Source organism: Oenanthe melanoleuca, chromosome 3 (assembly GCF_029582105.1).
Source record: "Oenanthe melanoleuca isolate GR-GAL-2019-014 chromosome 3, OMel1.0, whole genome shotgun sequence".
NCBI lineage: Eukaryota > Metazoa > Chordata > Aves > Passeriformes > Muscicapidae > Oenanthe > Oenanthe melanoleuca.
The window spans coordinates 29,504,622-29,521,616 of NC_079336.1; the positions used below are offsets into that span (position 1 = coordinate 29,504,622).

Here is a 16,995-nt window from a genome sequence, read left to right on the forward strand (position 1 = left end):
AGTGCAGTTTAATTCCAGCAAGCAGTCCTGATGTCAGGCTGCTTGCAGCAGTGAAGCTGCACCTATTCCTAGTGTGATCCTAGTGATCCTGTGTCCATCAAAATCCATGCCAAACCTGTCACTGACTTGTCAAGTACAGGATCATGACCATAATGTGTCTTGGTGTTGTAGTATTGCCTTCATTCAGATCCAACTCTTGACACAAAATGCATGGTTCCCCTATGGATTTCCAGAGTAGAAAAAAACATATCCTGCTGTACAATAATCATGTTTCCACAGCATTAATTTTGACCATTCTTAGAACTGTGTTATGATAATTTCTTTAACTGGATCTTCTATATTATGCACCAAGAAAGAAAAACAAAAGAAAAAAATCAGACATAATATACTTAAAACGCTGCCAGTTCTTGTGTTGTATGCACATGTAATAAGAGTATAATTTCTGAAACAAAAAAAAAGAGAGCAGAGCATCTTTCTTATGCTATGAAGGTCCTGTATATTTTATATTAGCTTGTATTACTTCACAGGTAATATTAAAAAAAAATAAAAAATTTACGGCTTTTTGCAGATAACACAATGTGACTACTAGAGGATCCCAATTAATACCTTAACAAGACAGAAATAAAATATTACTGGAATATCAAGTATCTAGTATCTAGAACCAGATTTAAAAGTTATATAACTTGGATGTAGCTGCCATCCACAATCCCTATGCGAAACATGCTTTGTGATTCCATCACTGGAAAAGATACACTATAATTAGCAGGTAAAATAACATGTTAGCCCATGTTAAAATAACATACACTCTCCAGAAGCTAAGAGTAAGCTTAGCCCTACCATCCCAGCAATAAAGCCTGCTGAGGCAGGAAGGGGCCAAAACTCTTCATTTACTATATTTTTCAGAAATGGCATAAATTTGGTACAACTAACTAGATCATGACCACAGTTAAGCTCCTCTGAAGTCTACATTGTCAATGTGACTGAGAAAAAGAATGACCTACAGCCTAGAAATGTAGTAAAGAGCAGCTTCTCAAACTTGTTAGATATTCATTCCCAATCACAACACATAAACATTGCCATCTATATCTTTGCATTTTTTAAATTTTATATATTATATTAGTTTTCTTTAAAATAGAAGATGCGTAGCTCATAAATGTACTTTGAAAAAAATTCATTTAAATCTATAGAGCTATACAAATAAATATATATATATATCTCAACATAACACATAATACATATACACACATTGTATGTATATTTATCAAATTTTACACATTTGTGCATATATATGTATGTGCATGTGTATATACACTTACACATGCATGTATATTTTGCTTCTAATTAGCAGCAGGAAAAAGAGGGATGTATAGCCACCCTCATGTATATAAAAATTTCAATTTCACATGTCAATCTACATGGCTCTCTATTTAGGAACTTTGAAATCAACAGCTTCTTTCTCAAAAGATATTGCCATCAAAAGATAATAAAATAATGGTCCTACCAACCAGTTTCAAAGCCTCAAAAGTTTCAGCTATCCCAGATCATCTCTAAATCATTCAGTCAGTGAAAATTAATGTACTCAACACAGCTTTATTATAAGCCAAAAATTCTTATCCTCCAACTGCTGTGCTGCAATTATTTGTCACTTACTATACTGGGTGTCCTGGTAACAGATTTTTCACCAAACAAACCTTCCTACGCACAACATAAAGGTTTCACACTTGGATCAGTGATGCCCTCCTTCCTTACCTCCAGCCTAGAAAACAGACTTTTCTATGTGTGAACCAATTCCTGAAAAAGGGAAAAGTCAACACCTTCAGAAGCTCAGTCAGGTTACACAAAACCAATTATTTCCTTATTTCTTTCCTGTGCCTTTGAAAATCCCTCTGTATTAACAAACATGACATGCTACAGAAGCCATGACAACATCATAGCAGTAACTTGAGGTTAAAATTATTAGATTCATCACATGACAATATACTTGACTATGACTAAAATAAGAGCCCTCATCTCTTTGTGATCACCAATCAAAAAAATACTGTATCAGAAAGAAATTCTGATGTGGACAGTCATGGAATGCACTGGAGTATTCCTGTGCTGGACTAAAAAGGCACAAAACAACTTAAAGCATAAAATATAGAATCATACGCAAGGAATTTAAGCTTGGAGAGAGATATCAGAAGGATTGCAAAATAAAACAAGAAGAGTTTCACTGTAAAAGAAAAAAGCAAAAATGCTGAGCATGAAAATGGATTTGCTGCCTTGACCACCATAAACAAACAACTTCCCCAGTGAAATGGCATGAATACATTTAGACTCTATGTGGGTTTTACCCCCTCTACTCCTACAGTGAGTGCCCTACTAGAAATGCCTGTTCTGCTGTAACTCTGTAGAAAAGCTGTAATACCATTACTGTAGGTCACAGCCTTGCCTAGAGCAGCAGAGCACAGCTCTCACAAAGGAGTTCAGAGCAGCTGTGATGCTGATGAAGAATCAGTTTCATACTGGAAAATTCACGAGTCTATGGACAGCAGCATCAGATAAACAGACTGCTCCCAGGGGTGACTGAAAATGAAAGCTGACTGATGGCAGAAAATAAAACTAAGCTTTTTCTTTCCTCCGCTCTCACGCCATCTTTCCACCTCATATCAAGCATCTTCATCTCATTAAATAGCCCTCTCATTCTCCTCTCACTCTTTCATCCCATGAAGTGTCTACCCACAGCTTTGGGCTGAAAGAAAATTCAAAATGTATGTCCTGTGAATGGTACACAGAGAGTCAAAAAGAACCAAGAAAAAAGACACAGGACTGACTGACTGACTAGTGGGTGAGGATAGGTTTGCCACAAAGATAAATGAAATTTGGAAAATAAGACCAAACGTTCACAGGAGAAAATCAGTTCAACAGACAGGATTTTAGTTGCAATGACACCAGAATAAAGTAAATAAATACGTAAGTAAATAATTTGCTAAAGTAAATAAGATGCAACTTACAAAATTATGCAAACTTGCAGCACAAAATTAAAACAGTGCAAAAGAATGACCAGTATAGTACAAAAACCCCACTGTAAAAATCTCTACAAAAGCAGTTCCCACCACAGCAAGTCCTAAGGTACTCCTAGTTTTGAACTTTCATTTTCAGCACCACCACTTCTCACTCCATTTTCAGCACCACAATTTTTCACCCCACACTTCCCTGCTCTTACTTCAAAACTCTGGAGCTAGGAGAATTTTCTCATGGAAACATTATCACTGTAAATTAGGTATACTATTTATCAAACATTTCTGAATGCAAAATCATATAAGTTCTGTCCAAGAGCCCTCTACAACCCTCAAGATCAGGCTATATCCACTCTTTTGCTTGGCAATAGTGCATCCTCCAACATCTAATCAAGGTCATCCAGCTATGTATCAAGATTTGCTGTTACAACTCTGCTGCTCCAAATGCATTTTTGTAGCTTGCTTTAACAGTACTGAAGTTATAACTGGTTTAGTCTACACTGCAGCTAAATAAAACGCCTTCACTTTCATCCTGAAACAACATACTCCATACATGTCATTCACAGGGCAGGACAACAGCAATATTACCCAGCTCCAAGTGAGCTCCCTTGTAAGATGGGGAAAAATGAACAAACACATCCACTCCCTTCCTCCATAAAAACTGTACACTTTCTCTGCTTTCTCTGGCACAGTAGTCCTGCATTTCAAGTGCAACTCTGAAATGACTTCAAATGACCTTTTTCGGTTCCTTTGCCAACAGCAACGCAGCACAAGGGGAAGGCAGTGGACTGATTCTCTCCTAGGACGACCAGATGTTGCACTACTGGCAAAAATGCCGTATTTTTCCAGAAAGCCAGTATACTTTACATCTACATGCCCCAAGCAAACACTACTACTTGGGGGGCAGGCACTGTGGAAGCATCTCTGACACCCCATGCTTTTAGAAGAGATCAGCCAGGGTGACCAGGTCCAGGCAAGAGAGCTTGTGGCGGGCCATGATCAGGGGATTTGTTTCAGTTCAAGACAGAAAGAGAAGGAAGGCAAAAAAAAAAAAAAATGAATTAGCAGTTGCTGGCTTCTGGTTTTTTCCAGTAAATCCAGAGGACTTCACACCTATGACGGAGTCAGGTCCCAGAGGTCAGATCAAGTCATTTCAGTGCAGGACGTACAGCCTTTTTATTTCCCCAGCAGCCAGTGTTGCTAGAAATGCCATGACTGTGACCAAAAAGCCAAGGAGCTCACACTGAGAGCACAGGACACAGCTGCTGTTAATCCACTGGGGAGCACATGCTGGGCCAGGCCATTTTGAGCCAGTGAAGATGGGTCTCCCCATCCTGCTGGAGGCAGGATGCTGCCAGGGCTGGCATGGGCCTCAGCCCCCAGAGAGACTGCGCTGAGGGCTGACGAGGAGGAGAAGGAAAGGAAAAGCCTTTTTAGAGGTGACAGTACCACACGCACGCGAGCCTCGGAGCCCTGGCTGCCACAGCACGGCCTGGCCCAGCCTTCCCCTCAGCGGTGCCCACGCCGCATGTCACGGCACTGGCAGCGTGTCCCCAGGCGTGTTCCCCAGGTCAGACCCCCACAGAAGCTGGGGTGTCCCTGAGGGAGGGTCCGGCCACCCTGGGATGTCCCTGAGGGAGAGTCCGGCCATCCCAGGGTGTCCCTGAGGGAGGGTCCGGCCATCCCGGGGTGTCCATGAGGGAGGGTCCGGCCATCCCGGGGTATCCATGAGGGAGGGTCCGGCCATCCCAGGGTGTCCCTGAGGCGGGGTCCGGCCATCCCGGGGTGTCCATGAGGGAGGGTCCGGCCATCCCGGGGTGTCCCTGAGGGAGGGTCCGGCCGCCCCGAGCTCAGCCGGGGGTCGCCCCGCTGAGCAGGGGAGGCCGATGCATTGGTAGGCCGGGGACAGAGGCAAGGGTCTGGCTGGACAAAACACACAGGCGCAGAGAGCCAGACTCTGTTGGAGCATTTTATTTCAAAGTTGCGGGTTCTTGAGTAGTAGATTTTCCGTTTCCTTTCTCAACATAACCAAAAGAGGCCAGAGAGCAGCCCTTCTCCGTCCATCCTGAGGGCAGAGCCATGGCCCCAGGGGCAATGGCTCCTCGGGGCGCTGTGCCCGGTGGCCACAGCAGCTGGCCCACGTCCTGTCTGTGGGGTGGTGTGGACAGCACACCAGAGGGACAGAGAGAGGGAGCTACGGTCCGGCTCACTAGCCGGGAGAAACAGAACACAGAAGGAGCTGGGCAAGGAAGGAGAGGCATTTCTCTGAAGGAGAGAAAGAAAGAAGGTGAAGTATTCACACTCAAAAACAGAGAGGGAGAGAGCCAGTAGCTCAAGGCTGATTGGGAGATTGGCTGGTCAGCGGGGCACCGGGGCAAGAGGGCAGGGAGGAGAAGGTTACCTTCAGCCTCGATGGAGGAGAGGAGGGCGGCTGCACACAGAGCAGCGACTGCCGAGCACAGCGCTGTCTTCATTTCTGCCCTTTCAGATCACAACAACATGAATGAATCTGCAACGACGGGGAAGGGAGGAAGGGGGAGAAACGAGAAGGAAATGATACATGTGGATTAAAGGATTGCGTGGGTGTATTCATGAAACATAAAAAAAGACAAACCATGGATTTCACTTTGTTCCCTTATCCCCAGCCCCCACCCACGGGACCAGGTTGAAACCTCTAGACTTGAAAGCTCTCCAAGACGACGAAGGATCTGTATGACTAACCGGAGAGTCTCGTCTCACAATAATGTGCCTTTTGTTGCTGAACCCTTTCCAATCACAGTAAGTATGAAGGTTTAACCTAGTTAGGGTTAATTTGATCAGGGAAGCCAGTGAAGATCTGTGCCTCCGCAGAGGCAGGAGCCAGAAGGGAGCTCCATGACTTCATCGCTGAATGTGATGATAGCTAATTCAGAGGTCATTCCTGCCTTGGATCAACTAAATGTCTCTTTCAGCTGGGGATTTTAATCAGCTCCTTTTTCATAACTGTTGAACCACTTAGTTAGCTTTGTTTTACTGGTCTCAAGGCAGTTTGGAAACTGTAATAAAACTTTTTTGAGGGGTTCTGCCTACAAATGTGCTATTCTTCATTTCTTGAAAGTCTGAAATAGGTTATACAGAAGTATGTGTAACACACATCTGAAATTTGACACGTCTGTCTAGCCAAGATGTTTCAACATCTGATAATTCATTTACATGTCCTGAGAGAAAATATATTTAAAATACACTATATAAAGCTGACAGGCATAAGAGTCTCACAATCACTGCAGGCTGTCTAGCAAAATAAGTGGGACTAGGCCAAGTTAGTGGTTCTTAATTACAAACAGCCATACCTTCATAACTATATGCTCTGGGTCATGTAAAATTACTGCCAATTATTATTACTTCCAAATTATTTCCTTGTCTAAGTAAAGTCTAGTATGAACCGTAAGTGTAAGTGTTTCTATAGTTTCCAATTTTCTATCTCAAGAGGTAGAGGATAAATTAATAAATACATCATATATAATAATTAGGCTGGGGAAAAAAGAATTCCAAAAGCAATTAGGCAACAGATTTTATAAGGGAGGTGCCAAGAGCAAAACAAAAGAAAAATACATAAATCATTAGTCCGCAGAAACATCTGAAAGGGAAAACAATATTCTTCTACCATCTAAAGAACTACCCAGCAAGGCACATTTGGTGGGAGAACACTATGAAGATCCAGGAATTTCCCAGTTACTGACACTGAGCTTAACAGGATTCATTTGAGCAGCTGTATATGCTTGCCTTAGCCAAACGCCTTTACCGTACATGAAAATACCAAAAGCTCAACGAAAATCTAAGCAAAGGTTTCAGTCTAATGTCAGTTCCAATGGCTAAACAGAAGAGTAATACTGACCATAATAACACTAGCACAAGGAAGGCCAAGATTGGGATAAAAATGCTCTGAAAATTCCAAAATCCTATCACTGCTCTGCGTGGGAAACCTCTGCCCCTGGGCAGATCTACAGCATCCTGCAGTGAGTTTAAGGATTGCCTAAATTCAACGCAAAAGGACATTTTGTCCTGACATTCTCATGTGAGCTTTGACTGCCATCTTTTGATCATTTTGAAAAGCAACAGAAATTAATCATCTCACAAAGGCATCTAGGAATTCTCCACTGCTGCTGGTCTACCATTCCTGACACACGTTTTTGTTTCATGAAATACACCACCTCAGCCAAAGCATTCATTTGCTAACCTAGAAATACTGTTTCCTTCTTGCGAATTTAGGTGCTTGAAAGAAACCCTGGAGTTAGCAGAGGACACCTCCTGGCTCACCAGGGACATGACAGACTTCGTGTCAGGACTAAAGGTTTTCTCATTGATCTTTAGAGACCACTTAAAAAAAGTCAGACCCGAGCTTTCACAGTGCCAGTCCCATCTCATGCTAACTCAACCTACAAACGCTTAGCCAAAGCATTTCTAAACCACACAGTGCACGACATTTACCACTTCCAAGAAAAAATTAACGCAAACAGAAAAAGAAAAAAACCGCAGGAAAAGCCCACTGCCCATCAAAGATATAAAAAACTGGAAGCAGGAGAAAGCATCACCGGCAGCTGCACACACAAGGGAGGGAAGCGAGAGCTCCTGCCAAAGCCGCAGCGGTAGCGTGCCTGGAGGCGCGCTGGGCGCTGACAGCGGGCTCCGCCTGGAGCCTCCGGCCGCCGGGAGCCTCCGTCTCCGGGACACCACGGCCCCCGCCCATTTCTGCCCAGGCACCGCCGGCAGCGCTGCGGGCCGCCCCGTGCCCTGCCCGGGCTGGCAGCCAGCAGCCCGGGGCGCCGTGCCCCGCACCTCCCGGCCCGCCCGGCCGCACGCCGCAGCCGGCTCCGACATGCCCAAGGCGCGCACACACGCTCCTGCCTAATCCCGCGGCAGCTCCCAGCCCGGCGCTGGTAGCCGCCTAAGGAGCATCGCGAGGGGCTGCGGGCGGGCTGCTGCGGGCACAGCGGGACACGGGGGCGGCGGGCGGGGACCCCGCTCCTGCGCGGGCACACACACAGACCTTCCGGGCTGGCCGCAGGGTGCCGGGGTCGGTGACGGGACAGCTCCTCCGGCGATGGCTTCGGCGGTGCCCGCGGCCGGAGCCCAGCCGTCGGACCTGGATAAAGGGAGGAGGATAAAGGATGAAGCTCCGGGGGCACCTTGTGGAGGGAGCAGCAAGTAGCAGCAGCGGCGAAGGAGGAGCAGCAGCAGCGGCAACAGTGAGCGCAGAGGAGGCGTCTCGATTACTGTAGCTCCCGATGCGAGGGGTCTGTCTGGGAAGACTTGCCTTCTCCAAGTGGGAAGAGCCTCTTCTCAATCTGCTACTTAATAGAGGGCTGTTCCCAACTCTCAATTTACCCTCGTAAGCGGTTACGAAACTTCAGGGAAGGTGGACTGCTGCCACCGGGTGATATATGCGCTGCTGTGCTCCAGCAAGGAAGGGGATCCACTTCTGGAAACTGGCGCATACCTCCGCGCATTCCTGCGGCATGAGACGGGAGCCGCGGCGGCAGCGCGCCCGGAGGCAGGGGCCCGGCCCGCCGCCCCCTCCCTCCTTCCCCTAGGCTTCCCAAACGGGGAGGACCCGGCTGGGCAGTGGAAAAACTGAGTCTCCGGGCAGGCATCGAGGGACGGCGGCGCGGAGGGTGTCCCCAAGCGGGGGTTTCCACCGCAGCCCCCGCCGCCCCCGCGGAGGAGCCGAGGCTGGGTTGATCCTCGGCACAGTCTTGCAGAGAAGCGCCGGCACTCCCGGTGGAGCCTTGAGGGCAAAGGTGATATAATCATTGTGACACAGTTCAGGTGTGTCTGGCCTCGACGCTGTGCAGCCGTACATACATTAAGCATACATTAAATACACACTCCCCCCGTCAGCCCTGCGCCACGTGGGTGTTTTACTTGGAGCAGCCTGCGGCGGGGCGGGTACGGCTGCCCGGGCCGACGGACGGGGCGCACCGCCGCACCCACCCTCGGACCCCGCGGAAAATCCGCGCCCGTAGCCCAGGTCTGAAATTCTGTGTCTTCCAAAGGAACTTCACTTTCCACAATCGGATAATCCGCCGGGTCCCCCATCATTCGCTCTCGGGAGCCAGCCCAGGTCACCCGACGTGTCCCGGCCTCTGCACGGCTCCGTGCCAGAGAGTGACACGGCGAAATGCCCGGGCCGTTCTCTGCCCGAGAGCCCAGACACAGCATCCCGGGGGCCCCGCGCCAGCAGCGGGGCTGCTCCCACACCCGCAGGGAACGGCAACCCCGGTAACGCTGGCGGGCGAGACTCCTCCGGGACCCTCCGGGCTAAAACACGGCATGTCAGCGTCCCCTAGGAGCGGTGCGCACACTCGGGACGCGGAGCAGACGGGCGAGGAGCCGGCAGGGAAGGGAAAGCTGCGGGCTCGCCCGCTCGTCCCGGACCCCTGCGCCGCACCGGGGCCATCCGCGGTGCCGGAGCGCCCCCCGGTGGCGGCGCCGGGCAGGAGCAGGCCCGGCAGACCGTCAGTCCGTCCGTCCGTCTGTCGGTCTGTCCGCCTGTCTGCCTGTCCGCCTGCCGAGGCTGCCGCTGGGCCCCGGGGACACCGCGGCGGGGACGAGACGGGAACCAGGCCCGGGATGGCGGAGAGAGGGAGAGACCGGGCCGCGCCTCAGCAGGGCTCGGGACCCCCGCTCGGAGCGCCGGGGCCGCGCTGGGTCCCTTCGGCTCCGTGCGCGACGTGACTGGCAGAGTCACCGGGGGGTTCCAGCCGGTGGAAGCGACCCATAGCAGAGATTAATATTTTATCAGAGCACCGTGCCCGGGCACTTTTCCGCAGGACTGGGAGATCAAGGACCTGTCGGACCTGTTTCCTGAGCGTCATTTCTGCAACAAACCTGTCATCTACACAAGAACCCAAATGCTGAAAAGAAAGTGATAACCAGAAGACATGCGCTGACATTTCCAGACACTTTGGAAGTGAGTCAGCTCCTCTTTGGGACACGGCACAGTTTCAGCTGTCTGGTATTGATAGAATGCATTTTCCAAAAGCAACATCTCTTCTGCTGATAAAACTCTTGACCTATTAAACCCCTTGCCCAGCTGTTGAGTTGGATTTTCTGTTTTGGCATCATTTTGTCACGGGGAACTAGATTTCTTCTTATCTAGATCTGATATAGAAAAGCAGTATTTCTAAGAAATAATAAGTTTTAAAAATTTAGTTCCCTCAATGAATACAGCAAGAACACAAGTACAAACGTTGTGTGGAAAATAGTTTCAGAAGAATGGACATTGGGGATTACAGTGAAATATCTTTCCACAAGAAGTAAATTAATGCAAATGAGGTATTTTTATCACCTGTGCACTACAATGTTTTTTGATTTTTGCTTTTTTTTTTACAATATTATGTGGATTTTTTCCATCATAGGATAACCAAGATTTTATGTTAATAGTTAAAAGCAATTAATGCAAAAAATGAGACTGGAAGAAAATATGCATTATTCTATGCAGAAGTTGAATCACTCTGAAATATTGTTTTTAAATGTTTGAATAATGTGGTGTAGAGCTACAATTGGATTTACATTATGAAAGCAAAGTGTCTGTCAGGTCTGCAAGAACCTCATACGGTCTCCCTTACAGACCTAGATGCTGCCAAGGGAAGTATCTCCCCCTTCCTCTCAGCTGACCAGCTTTGCTTAATTTCTTTGTGCTAAATAAGATTCAGAGCTGGCAAGAGCAAACAATGAATTGACTCCAAGGGCAGCAGGATTTTATTCTTATCCTTAACTCCTTATTCTAACTATTCTAACCATGACTCCTCTAAGATCATTTACATGCAAAATACTCCAACAAATTGCATTTAGAATGTATGCTTCCATATATCACAGTAATTAAATGGGTTGTTTTTAATCAGCACTGTTGCTATGTACATTCATAGTCTGAGTACATAGTATGTGATGCAGAAGGCATTTCTAAAATGCATAAACATTTACTAACACTATCCTGTCTGCTTGTTTCTTAGACAAGTGTTAAACACATTAAGAACATTGCACTCCAACTCCACAATTTTCTTTGCTATCTAATCTGAACACACTGAAACAGCAACAGTTTTAAATACAAAAATCAACATTTAAATTCATGTTTATATTTTTAATAATATTGTCCATTTCTGGTATAGGTATGTAATAGTAATATTGCAGCTAACCAGGAATTTCTTAGAAATTTTAAAATGGTTTTGGATCTAGAGCAATTCAGGCAACTTTGTCTTTCTGACACCTCTTTTTTATTTGTTACCTCAAATTGCACTGCCAGGGCAGAATAAAACAGGACATTCTGTATTACAGTGCTGTAAATTTTGAATATCATTTCCATGTGGCTATCACACAGATTTGGCCTCTGTTGTCCTGACAGTCAGTTGCATCTGCTTTACATATGAATATGGTAAATGTGTTATTCATATGTATATATGCATTTGAGTACATGTTTTGCACAGAGGAAGAATTAAAAAAAAAAAGTGTCATCCCTTTGAACATCAAACAATAAGCATTAAGTGTTGTTGTACAAGCAAAATTGTGCTGCTGCCAATGACTTGCAGTTAGAACAGTATATCTGCCCTGAAGGTACTTTGCTGGTCAGTCTATCACTGCATCTATCATTACAGTTCATCTAAATTAAACACTGTCTTAGTACACAGTCATTTAAGAGGCCCATTCAGACAGCCTTTCCAGTATATTTTTCATTCCCTATTAAATCAGTCATAAGAATAATGTTGCACAGGATGATATCTGCACTCATAAAATGCAGAGGGACAAAACACACTAAACTGCTTCCACCAGACTCTTCCTTCTATGAGAGATTTCCAGTCAATGGCAGGAGAAAAACTCAGTCTGGTGTTTGTTTATTTGGAGAAGTTCATTTCAGAGCTGGTATTAGAGAGCAGAACTAGTCTGACCTCTCATAATGAGGATTGGCTTTCTTATATTAGCAGTGTTCAGAGAGGACTGGACCTATCTGAAATATGCTCATTCGGTGGAAAAACAGAAGCAACATCCCTGGAAAGTGTGACAGCCATGAAATAATTATCTGCCTTACCAGATATGTTTTCCTTAGCAACTATTTATTTCTCTAATTTGTGTAACTGTTTTTTTCCCATCATGTAATGTTCTGAAAGTTAATTATTGTGGCTCCAGATAAGTAGAACTGGAAAAGTAAATAATTCTTTCAAAAACAGAGTTATAAATAGAAAGAAGCTGGTATTTATTGGAGTTTGGGAGTCTGAGAAAGTCCACTTGTAATCAGTAATTTAAAAAAAATATAGATCTTTAATACCAAAATTGGAAAAAAATAGATGAAACTATCTTGTATATATATATATACAAACAAACTTTATATTGTAGCATTTCTAAATAAAGTTGCTTTCTTTCAAAGATTGTTCATTATTTCATGACAGAGTCCTTATCTATTCAGAAGCACTCCTCTATGAAACCAGTACAAATCTTGCTTGATTAGAGGACAAGAAAATAAATTAACTAAGGACAGTGACTCTGTATATTTTTCAGGTATCACTGGATGTTTTAACGTAATTGTTCCTGTTGCAGCAATAGACTAGCCATAAATAATTGTGAATGCAGATCCAAGCATTCCTCTTCATGTAGCTGAAGGTTCCTCGGTGAAAGAATGAGAAAACCCATAATTTTGAAAAATTAAAATATTTTTAGAACTTACTAGCTAGTAGCTGCTACTTGCATAACATTATAGTGGTCACTGAGTACATAATTGGATTCAATATCTGCTGAGGGGTTAATAGCCATGGGTTTCCCTGTATTTGGTATTTGGTATACACTTCAACTATTGCAAAGTAATTTCTTCCTGTGAAGAAACTCTTGATAGTAATCTGCAACAAATTCTGAAAAGGCACAGTGCCAAGCTCTGAATAGGAACATTTTGCTAATAATTCTTAGTACTTCTGTATATTAAAAAAATCAGTATCTATTGGGGCAGCAGGGTCTGTGTAGGTGGTAAGCAGTCTTATGGAGAAGATTAGCTGAATGGGCAAAGTATTCAAAGCTGTTGAAAGTTCAGGTTGCATTATCTAATGAGTGACCTGATCCTTTTGTTGCAGACAGTGCAATAATTAATGATGAGGGGGAGTTTTAAGACTCAGTACCTTCTCATTAGGCCAACTGCTGATGCTGGCCTTCTCTCCCACAAACACAAAAGGCACTGAGGATGTGGTTATTCCTCTGACTGAAGAGCAGGTTTGAGGAAAGCTGTTGAGAGGGAATAATCAGCTGCTGCTGCACTCTGTCCCAATCCCAAGAAGGTTTAGAGGATGTAAAGGTCAGCCTGAAATCCTCAGTTCAGCAGGAAAAACACTCAAAACTTTAAGCATTCTGACAAGTGAATCTGATGTGAATGCACAGAACCATAGTAAATGAGGCTGGAAAAGATCCCTAGAGGACATTTAGTTCATGACCTGTTATTTCAAGTACCCCAGGACTTCAAAGAGAAATTCTCCATACCATACTTAGTACTAACAGCATACTTTGGGGAGCTGTTTTGTAGCAGCTGACAATAGATAATAACTTGTTTTAGGTGAGTTGCAAGTTGCCCAGAATATGACTATGAGCACAGCCGTCAGAAATAAAAGAAAATACAACTACACAGAGAATCATGTACCTTTGGAACAGAGAATCATAAAATGGTATGGATTGGAAGAGACCTTAAGAATCATCAAGTTCCAACTCTCCTGATTCCACAAAAATAGCTTTGGTTTATTGTGAAAAATTGCTTGTTTAACTGCATGTCTGCAGAATCTCAAACAGAGAGCAAAGAAGACAGACTGGGAGAATCCTTCTTGTATGTGACTGTCAGAGGAGCAGATCCCACCAGTCTTGCTAAAACCCCTTTTGCTGTTACAGTATGTCTGCATACAATAGTCACATATTTTTTTTTACCATTTCCAGACTTCATGGGAAATGGACTCCATGGTTAGCACCATCCCTGCTCCCCACTCCCCCCAGCTTCCCAATCTCAATGCCTTCATATTTAAACTGGCAGACTGTGGCATTCATAACAGCTTTTTCCTCTGCAAAAGAAAGAGCACCAGAGGCAAAACTTGGGCTAGGACACAGCTAGGGAATGCAACAGGCCCAAGGAGTGGGATAGCCTGAAGTATATATGCTTTGCTGGTTCCTATCATCTCGGGCTCTCATCTGCATGTCACCTATCACAGATACTGATGGGCACTTGGAAACTTTGAGGGTTTGTGGAAAAAAGAGTCAGGCAAGAATTTAGCTCACAGGCATTAAAAGTGCAGCCTAGGTATCACCTGTCACAACATTTATGAACTGCTCGTGAACCAGCTTTGAAAAAAGAAACCTGTTTCTTTTGCAAAAGTCATTATTGGCAAGTGACTAAGGAGGAAAATACCTGGACCAAAACAATACAGATCTAAATCAGTATTACTTAAGGCAGCCTTGTGGCTGCTGCTTCCCAATGTGTTGAATACAGACAGTTCCAAATACCAGAACACAAGATTTATTTGTATTATAAATAGATGTTGCCCTGTGCTTCAGTATCAGAAGCACTCTGTTGTGTAAATAGAAAACTGTTGGCTTTTGTTTCTACTTTTAAAGGTTACTTGAAAGCTTCCATGTACTCTTTGCTGACAGCCTTTTTCACCTGTTGGAGTTGAGTCTCTCTCCTGGGTATCAACACCTCTACAGCCTGCTGAGAGGCTTCACTTGAAGCTGTTAAAATGTCTCCTCTCGTATGCCCTTTCCTCCGATCTCTTGGATGGTCTCCAGCTGGCCTCGCTACTCTGTCAGCTTTTAGTCAGCCCAATTTAGTGAACGTGTCTTGGATTTGGCATTGTCTTGATTTCTGCATGTATTTTTTATCTGAAAAAAATGTGTTTGCTACTAGCTCCTATGTCTCTTATTTGTTTGATCAAAATAAAAAAAAAAATTAATTAATCTGCTTAGGATTTTTAAACAAATAGACTTTTGGCAAATCTGACCTGTTGCTCCTTTACCCTCTGCCCAGTGCCCTTTGAAATGTAATTAGGGGATTTCCTGTTTAAGGCACATCACAGCATGGGGCTTTACTACATCTTGATCTTCCACAGTTAAAAACAGCTGCTGCAAGATGAGGTCCCTTTATGCTAGGAGTAGCTGTTGAGACCTTATTTTTAATAAAAACCCCAGAGTCTGCTCCTCTAATCTCCAGAGTGGTTGAGAAGGTACATGTACTCGTTGACAGATGCCCCACCTCTGTAGCTTTGCTCTTTAGGAGCACTGGCTGTGCCCACTGCTCTGTCCTGCATGGTCACCTCAGGTGGCATTTGGCTCTGGGTTATAGTACATTAGGTGCCTGCATATGAGCCCAGAATCTAAACTTCTGCAGTGGCTGGTGAAGACCTGAATTACTGATCTCAGCAGTGCCTGAGCAGTTTGGCCACCCACCATCTGTGGGGTTTAGCTCTGTTGCTCTCACAGTGGGCTCTAGAGCCATCTGAGTGCTCTGCGGCATCAGAGATCTCTTGTGGAGCTGCCAGCTACAGACAAGGACCCACATATGCTGCTGACATCTCAAACTGTTCTGGACCACCCAGGAGGCAGAGGCAAGCCCCCAGTGCTGTTTTGGGTGTCACAGTCCTCCTGATAGTTCCCCTTTGCTGTAATGCAAGTGTATGACTCTCCTGCAGGTCTTCTGTTGTATTTGCCAACCCCAAGCAATTGCCTCAAATATAACCTGAGATGGTGTCGGGCACCCCAGCAGAGGCACTGGATCAAGCACTTTTCATCTCTGGTACTGTAGCCAGTGAAGTCTTCTGCTGGTGCAAAGCTCTGTAGTCTACTCATGTAAATAGCTATTTACCAGGAACCAGAATAAGATCAGTAAGTGGGCCTGGAGCTAATCAAAAGATGTAGTTTTTCTGGTTTTGGATCTCAGACCCAAACAGAGAGGTATGGATTGAGACAGAGAGTCCTGCCTAACTCTGTAAAACACATCCTATAGAGAACAGCCACAGTGTTGAGGTCTATCCTGCACCATACCCATCTTGTTACTTTCCTTCAGAAACTGCATTTCCATCCCACAATTAATTAAGCTGGGGAAACCAAAAGTTGTGGTTCCCCTCTTCTTTTCCCAGAAATCTACTCATAACTTTGAGCACTATTTCCAGAAAAAAAATAACATCTTTTCTTGTTGATGTAAGACATTTTTCTATTTTATTATTTTAATAGAAGATAATTTCTTGGTATTGCTCTTCTGAAAAAACAAGCTATTTATGTAAATGTCAGAGTATGGATTTGGCAGTGTAGGTTTAAGCACTTCTTTCTGAAAATCTCAGCCAGAGGGAGATGGGCTAACATCCTGTGCACTGCACTGCAGCTCTGTGGCACAGTGATCCCAGTGCAATGCTCCACATGGAGCACTTATTAGCACACCACACTATATTTAGCAAAATGTGCCCACTGCTCGTAAGAGATGACTGAATAAACCTGATAACACAGTTGGCCTGACTCCTGTGGGACTTGTAACTGCCCACTGAGCAATAGAGATCATTATAATGTTTTAATTATATAATTCCCTTTTGCATAGTGCCATGATAGATAAGATAGAGTGTGTGTCAGCCTTTCCATTATAAACTTCAGGGCCCAAAGAATTAGTCATCCAGAGTAGGTGCTCATGTTGAGGTAAAACAATGTAGTACCATTTTTATATTACATAAACATATATAACTCAATTATTATTACGAACACATTAGTAACTTAAAGGTCCTGATGGAATCACAAGCTTCTCTTTGGGACCCTGTAGGAACAGAAGCCGCTCACAGTTATCTGGAGCAAACTGTCTCAATATCTGCAATAAAGTCTAACAGTGCTGAATCTCCCTTTCTCTCTTTTATTCCCAAAAGCATCTCCAAATATCTATGAATCATGTACAGTCACATTGATGAAGATGATACCATAAGATTTGCATAGAAACTCTTAGAAGAATCTTAATCTGTAATAAGGAACA

At 44.5% G+C, this 16,995-nt stretch overlaps 1 protein-coding gene across 9 annotated transcripts in view; it reads right to left on the reverse strand.

Annotated features, from left to right (window-relative positions):
* COL12A1 (collagen type XII alpha 1 chain) overlaps nucleotides 1-8,848 on the reverse strand; it is a 99,338-nt gene extending 90,490 nt beyond the window's left edge. For 5 of the 9 annotated variants that reach the window (XM_056487026.1, XM_056487023.1, XM_056487019.1 and 2 more), the window contains exons 1-2: nucleotides 8,026-8,286; nucleotides 5,401-5,508 (exon numbers count right to left, since the gene is read on the reverse strand). In XM_056487026.1, coding sequence (XP_056343001.1) covers nucleotides 5,401-5,473 — 73 coding nt within the window. In that variant the 5' untranslated portion in view covers nucleotides 5,474-5,508; nucleotides 8,026-8,286. Of the gene's footprint in view, nucleotides 1-5,400; nucleotides 5,509-8,025; nucleotides 8,306-8,475 lie in introns of those variants that run through there. The other 4 variants (XM_056487020.1, XM_056487021.1, XM_056487022.1 and 1 more) reach the window with 4 other exon arrangements.
* Nucleotides 8,849-16,995: the final 8,147 nt, after the last annotated feature.